The sequence below is a fragment of the Sinocyclocheilus grahami genome, unplaced genomic scaffold (assembly GCF_001515645.1).
Source record: "Sinocyclocheilus grahami isolate Dianchi unplaced genomic scaffold, SAMN03320097.WGS_v1.1 scaffold789.1, whole genome shotgun sequence".
Lineage (NCBI taxonomy): Eukaryota > Metazoa > Chordata > Actinopteri > Cypriniformes > Cyprinidae > Sinocyclocheilus > Sinocyclocheilus grahami.
In genome coordinates, this window is record NW_015505968.1 from 225,234 (window position 1) to 233,202 (window position 7,969).

General features: G+C 37.4%; 1 protein-coding gene across 1 annotated transcript in view; it reads left to right on the plus strand.

Moving 5' to 3' along the window:
- Positions 1-7,969, plus strand: part of LOC107561719 (oxysterol-binding protein-related protein 6) — a 57,016-nt gene that overhangs the window by 25,210 nt on the left and 23,837 nt on the right. The window contains exons 16-19 of the mRNA XM_016246193.1: positions 2,200-2,337; positions 6,608-6,671; positions 6,753-6,831; positions 6,920-7,064. Coding sequence (XP_016101679.1) covers positions 2,200-2,337; positions 6,608-6,671; positions 6,753-6,831; positions 6,920-7,064 — 426 coding nt within the window. The remainder of the gene's footprint in view (positions 1-2,199; positions 2,338-6,607; positions 6,672-6,752; positions 6,832-6,919; positions 7,065-7,969) is intronic.

The following is a 7,969-nucleotide window of genomic DNA, read 5'->3' on the forward strand; positions in this document are numbered from 1 at the left end:
CATAACGATATAAGAGGAGCTGTTAGGTGGCTTGTGGAAGGGTGAACAGGGCCTGAAGCAGGAACACATGTCCCTTGTGGACAGGGAGGTGGGCATTTACCTCTGGCCTCATTAAGTCCTTTTAATGTAGCCTAGTTTTAGTGTCCACACACAGTGACGCACACTGACACCTTCGAGCACACATTCTCCACACTGCAGTGCTACTGATACCGTATTAATGATGCTGCAGTGTAGGCGGCTGACTGCTGGACTGTTTTAGACTTAGTGCTGCACATTTACTTTGAATGAATCCCTGGAACGTCTACATACATAGCGATATAAGAGGAGCTGTTAGGTGGCTTGTGGAAGGGTGAACAGGGCCTGAAGCAGGAACACATGTCCCTTGTGGACAGGGAGGTGGGCATTTACCTCTGGCCTCATTAAGTCCTTTTAATGTAGCCTAGTTTTAGTGTCCACACACAGTGACGCACACTGACACCTTCGAGCACACATTCTCCACACTGCAGTGCTACTGATACCGTATTAATGATGCTGCAGTGTAGGCGGCTGACTGCTGGACTGTTTTAGACTTAGTGCTGCACATTTACTTTGAATGAATCCCTGGAACGTTCTGTGATTCTCTCCGCAAATCAAACAAAAAATAGAAATAAGAAATCATATTTTGAATATAGATACTAAATGTTCTTTAGTTGACAATATTTTTTACAGTACTTTTTTTTTTTTTACAGTGCAATACAGTTAAGAGCCCTCATTTTCGTTATGGCAAAGCATTTAAAGTTTTATTTTGTGTTTCTAATTATTCTCTGTGATTTGAACTAGATTCTCCTTACTGTAATACCATTTTTTAATAATTAATGTTTTAATCAGCATACTATCATGATGTAATTTTCCATTTAAATAAGATGAATAAATAATTATTTTGACGCACACTGACACCTTCGAGCACACATTCTCCACACTGCAGTGCTACTGATACCGTAGTAATGATGCTGCAGTGTAGGCGGCTGACTGCTGGACTGTTTTAGACTTAGTGCTGCACATTTACTTTGAATGAATCCCTGGAACGTTCTGTGATTCTCGCCGCAAATCAAACAAAAAATAGAAATAAGAAATCATATTTTGAATATAGATACTAAATGTTCTTTAGTTGACAATATTTTTTACAGTACTTTTTTTTTTTTTACAGTGCAATACAGTTAAGAGCCCTCATTTTCGTTATGGCAAAGCATTTAAAGTTTTATTTTGTGTTTCTAATTATTCTCTGTGATTTGAACTAGATTCTCCTTACTGTAATACCATTTTTTAATAATTAATGTTTTAATCAGCATACTATCATGATGTAATTTTCCATTTAAATAAGATGAATAAATAATTATTTATTAATAAATAAATAAGATGAATAAATAAATAATAATAATAATTCTTAACTGTCATAAAATAATAATAATTATTATTATTATTGTCATCATCATCATGAATTATTACAGTAATGACACATCTCCAGGGTAATGTGATTTATCCATTTACTGAAAAAAGTGAGTACTTTTTTCTATAATATTTAATGTTTTTAATCCGCTTTAACAGCTAATGCTATCATGATGTACAACTATTTTGCAATTTAAATAATATTTATTATTATTAATAATTCTTAGCTGTCATGAAAATAATGTCACAAAGCACTAAAAATAAGTATTATTATTATTACTATTATTATTATTATTATTATCATAAATGGTCAAAGTAATGAGACTTTTTTAGGGTGATGTGATTTATTTTCCAGAAAAAAAACTATAATTTTTTTTTCTGTAATTATTAATGTTTTTAATCAGCAAATACTACAATAACACATACTGTAAATACTTTGCAGTTTAAATAAGATGTTTTAATAATTATCATCATCATCATATAACTATTATTATTATTATTATTATTGATTACAGTAATGAGACTTTTTTTAAGGGTAATTAATTTTCCTGAAAATAGTGTCACAATGCACACACAAAAAAGATTTAGATTTTAGATTTGATCTGAACCCATGAACACTGTGTTTGTGTGGATGTAATGCTCTCTTAAGGCACATTTATCCCATTATCTTGTTTCAGTAAGCACTGCTCTGTCTGTATAAAGAACACACAGTCTATCTAGCATGGTTTCAGTTGTAATGAGTGTATTGACAAGTTGCTTTGTTTGTGTGTGCAGGCAATCGTTGCCGCGTTTGCAGTTTCAGGATATTCCTCCACCTATTATAGAGCGGGCAGCAAACCCTTTAACCCCCTTCTGGGGGAAACATATGAATGTATCCGTGAAGACAAAGGATTCTGCTTCTTTTCTGAACAGGTACAAATTAATGTATCCCTCACACACACACACACACACACACACATATACTAGCTGCAGTATCTGTTCCAAGTGAGTTCCTGTCCTTCACTGTAGCACTGCACCACTTTCAGTGTCAGTGTGTGTGTTTGTGGGAGGCAAGACCATCAATAGTCCTCTGGCGAAGGTTCTTCCTGCACGACTTGAAAAAGGTCTTTGTCAGCAGTGAACTTTCCCACAGGCTGTGTGTGACTGACAAGTCAAGTCAAGTCACCTTTATTTATAAAGCACTTTATACGATACAGATTGTCAAAGCAGCTTTACAGCGTTAAACAGGAAAAAATGTGTGCTGATAATACAAGAGGACAATAGAAAACAGTCAGTTTATCAGTTAAAGTCAGTTCATTGTTGATTCAGTGGTGTCATCATTCAGCTCAGTTCAGTTCTCTTCCAATAGTGTCTGTGCATTCAAGTCAACAATGCTGCCAGAAATTGTGTCCCCGACTAAGCAAGCCAAAAGCGACATCGGCAAGGAACCAAAACTCCATTGGTGACAGAAATGGAGAAAAAAAAACCTTGGGAGAAACCAGGCTCAGTCGGGGGGCCAGTTCTCCTCTGGCCAGACGAAACCAGCATGGTGTTGTTTAATTCCAGGCTGCAATGTATGGCAGATTGAGCAGAGGACTCATCTGGTTCTCGAGGTCTTGAGCTGATGGCCTACGAGGTCTTCACAGGGGATCTGTCTCTAGGGTTTGTCTACTTGACATGGTCTCCGCTGACATTCAGGGCTGTAGAGGTCATCTCTAGGTGCTGATCCACCATCTGATCTGGATACAGACTAGATCTGGTGGCTATGGTGACCTCGGAATAAGAATAAAACAGACTAATATTAGCGTAGATGTCATTCTTCTTATGATGTAGCGAGTACATTGGGTGTTATGGGAAGTGTTCCCGGTTCCGGTTGACCTAATTAATGCAGCCTAACAATGGGATTTGAATTATAGAAAAGTGATCGTATGTTATGTGTAAGCCAGGTTAAAGGATTAGTTCACTTCCAGAATAAAAATGTCCTGATAATTTACTCACCCCCATGTCATCCAAGTTGTTCGTGTCTTTCTTTCGTCAGTCGAAAAGAAATTAAGGTTTCTGAGAAAAGCATTCCAGGATTTTTCTCCATATAATGGACTTCAATGGCGGCCAACGGGTTGAATGTCCAAATTGCAGTTTCAATGCAGCTTCAAATTTGCCAAGATGTCAGGCGCTCTGGCTCCTGGTAAACATTGGACTATGGTCTTTGGTGTCTCTATTTTCACGTTCCGTACAATAGAATTGCCAATAACTAGGGTTCTTTCAACAGGTTTCTCAGTGGGAGTGTCACTGAGTGGGGAGAACCTGTTTAATGTTTTAATCGGAACCGAAGAGTTTTGACCCGCGACTATGCCGCCTCACAGTCACCCAGTCGCCCTGCTGCGGGGGCTCTGCAACCAGAAGTACAGGACTCGCTGAGCTTGTCGCATCCAAAGCCGTATCTACAGCCCTCACATTCTTACTAGTGTTGTTTTTGGCGGCCTGTTTTAATTTTAGTTTTAGTCATGTTCATACTCTTTTTAGTCTAGTCAAGTTTCAGTCAACTAAAAGTCTGAGCATTTTAGTCTTATTTTAGTCAGAATTATCCATGACTATTTTCGTCTAGTTTTAGTCGACGAAAACTGATGACATTTTAGTCTAGTTTTAGTCAATGAAAATAGTATTTTAGTCTCTTTTTAGAAATGCAATTCTATTTAACCCAGTCAATATAGTATAAGTACCTAGTAGTGTAGACGAAACCAAAATTTTCTTTTAGCCAAACCCATTTCAAACAAGGTTATCTTATTATATTATTGTTACCTTATAGACTCAAGAATACATCTATTCCAGACACGGAAGACGCTCTGATTTGAATTTACAACATTTATTTTACCAACCACTAAATCAGTGTTTCCCAACCTTTCTTTAGTCGCGGCACCCTTTGGAAATTTTAACAAATTTGTGCCACCCTACAAAATACATTTTTTCACAATATTTGAATTTCTAACTTGGATGTGATCATTTGAAAAGTATATACATTCGGTACAACAGGGAAGAACTGCAGAATATAATGTCATACAGATATTTTTTATATGATAAATATATAATATCAATGGTGGCAATCAGTAGGCTAATTTCTAATGAAGAGACCAATTTATTGGATTTTAATGTAGGCTTTTATTCATATGTAAACACAGATAGCTAGTTATAATGGTAATTAAACAAAGTTTTGTCTCGAATCCATAGCCTCAGTCTGGAGTGATGTCCAGTTTGTGAACGAATCATTCTTTTGAACCGGTTCTTTTTGGTAAACGAGTTGAAACAAAGTCATCTGAAATAGTTCACAGCTTGAGCAGCACAGATCTACAAGTTACTCAATCTACTCAACTTTCGTCCTTGCTCGACAGTCACTTCGACTCAAAATGAGCCAAAACACCAGCATATATGATCCTATGATGCTGTTTTTGCCAACTCATTCAGTGCTCCAGTTCCTTTAACAGTCACGGAACCGAGGAAACAGTTCTGACTCGGACCAAAGGCCGATGAGCCGGTGATAAGTGCATGTATGAACCAAGCACTTGACTGTCATGGTTTATGTGAAAAGGTGAGTTGATTAAGACTAGTTTATGCTTTATCCATGTAAAACATAAACAGAGTTCTGGGATGAAACTCTAGATGGCGCAGTCCGATAGGTCTAACTCGATCTGACCTAATAACATCATTATCACATGACACAGCTGATTGGTTCTCTCCTGTATCGGTAGCCAATGAGCTTGCTGCTCAACATTCAAATATATGATTAGTGCTTGCCGTAGCAGTTGCAGCTTGCTTCAGAAACCCTCCACCTTCCCCAGCTCCACCTGTATAGATCTGCTATGAGTTGATTCATGTACGCTATATGGGGTTATTCATGTATGTTATATTTGCAGCAGCAATATTTCTTACATGCTCACAGCAGCATGTTGTGGATGTATTGGCAGTAGAAAGTCTCAGTACTTGCTCTGCCGCAGCAGCAGCGTAGCAGATATATTCCGCCAAGCCCAAATACATTAACATTGTCATGTACATTACCATGCCAATCCCTCCGAGAGTTGTCATGACAGAACTACAAGAAAGAACCAGTTGACAAACAATCAATCGGATTTCCCCATTTGCCTTAGGGGATTACATGTAATAAAGTTGTAAATAATGTTCAATTTCTTGCACAGACCGATCGTTCCGCATCATAAGACCTCAATATATCGTCAGAAGCTGCGGGTATTAATGTTGGGTTTCCTCTATGGGTTTTTTTTTTTTTGACTCTCAAAGTGATGGTAGCTGCTGACTTTTGAATTTTTTGAATCACCAAGGACAACGGTTACAGCTAAAAATCGTATTTTACTGAAGAAAGAAAAAGCTTGAGAGGTGAGCAGATTAAGAGCAGATTTTCATTTTATCTCTTTAATCGAGTTTTTTGATGAATGAATTGATGTTTTATTTAAGTACCAGCTTTTACTTAAATGTTTCTCTTAAAATTAAAATGAAAGCTAAAACAAATGAGAAATACTGTATGATTATAGAAGCAGAAAATGATGTGAGAGCAGCTCAGATCGTTCAGTCTTGGAGAATTTGAAGGGAAAATGTTGAAGTGCTTGAAATCTATGACTTTTGGCAAATCAGGGCACAGTTTGAGACACTATTGGGATCTCATGATGAGTTATATATAAACACAAAGTTTACTTCAGTTTTGACGTGAATGCATAGCGGATGCATACAGCTGAACACGCTTCAATGGATAGTGTGTGCAAACACAGGTGCTCAAAACATACGCCCTAGAAAGTTTCATCCTTTTTCCCGTGTCTGCACCATTTTTCTCCAGAGGTTATGTGCGATAAAATAAGTTTATACTTGTTTAAACTACAGTTTCAAATATCTCTTAACCCCCTCAATGTGCGTGTCTATTGTTGTTCAGTCTCCAGTAGCTTGTTGTTGTTCGTTCTTATCGGTCTCATTCTCAACTGTCAAATGGCAAGGCCAGGCCAGTGTTACTACCTTGTGGAAAAACGAATTCAAGTCACATGTGTGAACTGAGCATACAGAGTATGTGCAATTAGAAAAATCTGGCTGTGCTCAAAGTGCAAATCTAGTTAATATTTATGTGAATTAATTTGGTTGTAGAAATGCTACTTGCTGTGCTTCATTAATAAACTCGAGCGGGAGATTATATCGTCCTATCTGTGTACAGGTGAGCCACCATCCGCCCATCTCCGCTTGTCACTGTGAGTCACAGAACTTCACCTTCTGGCAGGGTAAGACTGATACCACTCCTGTATTTTACACGCAAAAAAAAAAAAAATCATCACACTCAAGTGTGTGTGTTTGTGTTTCAGACGTCAGATGGAAGAATAAGTTTTGGGGGAAGTCTATGGAGATTCTTCCCATCGGAACAGTGAATGTCATGCTGCCCAGGTCTGTTTCTCCGCATCATTTATTCAGCCTGCATCTGTCCCTTCGTCTGCATGACTCTCAGCATCATGTTTTTTGCATGTGTCGGTAGTTATGGTGATCACTATGAGTGGAACAAGGTGACGACGTGCGTCCACAACATTCTGAGCGGGAGGCGATGGATCGAACATTACGGCGAGGTCACGATCAGAAACACCCGCAACACTACCTGCATCTGCAAACTCACCTTTGTTAAGGTACATGCACATCTGCAGCTGCATATAAATATATATCACAAATAAGTCCCACTAGGGGGCACTAGTCTTAAATTGTTTTTAAATGTAGCTATATTAAAATAATTGTGATTAAAATGATTAAAAAACACCAAAACGAAGATGTACAGCAACATACTGACATATTTTTTTCTGTTTATTTTTATTAAAAGAGAAGTACAGGGCCGGCATGATATAATTATTTATATTGTTTCATGGACATTGAGTGAAATTTTGATTCCATTTTTATTTTTGAATATGTTGGCCGGGGCAATTTTATTTTTGTTTTATGTAATAATAATTAGTGCTGTCAAACATGTACAGCAACATACTGACATATTTTTTTCTGTTTATTTTTATTAAAAGAGAAGTACAGGGCCGGCATGATATAATTATTTATATTGTTTCATGGACATTGAGTGAAATTTTGATTCCATTTTTATTTTTGAATATGTTGGCCGGGGCAATTTTATTTTTGTTTTATGTAATAATAATTAGTGCTGTCAAACGATTAATCGCGATTAATCGCATCCAAAATAAAGGTTTTTGTTTACATAATATATACTGAACAAAATTATAAACGCAACACTTTTGTTTTTGCCCCCATTTTTCATGAGCTGAACTCAAAGATCTGAGACTTTTTCTATGTACACAAAAGGCTTATTTCTCTCAAATATTGTTCACAAATCTGTCTAAATCTGTGTTAGTGAGCACTTCTCCTTTGCCGAGATAATCCATCCACCTCACAGGTGTGGCATATCAAGATGCTGATTAGACAGCATGATTATTGCACAGGTGTGCCTTAGGCTGGCTACAATAAAAGGCCACTCTAAAATGTGCAGTTTTACTGTATCGGGGGGTCCGGCAGATGTCGCAAGTTTTGAGGGAGC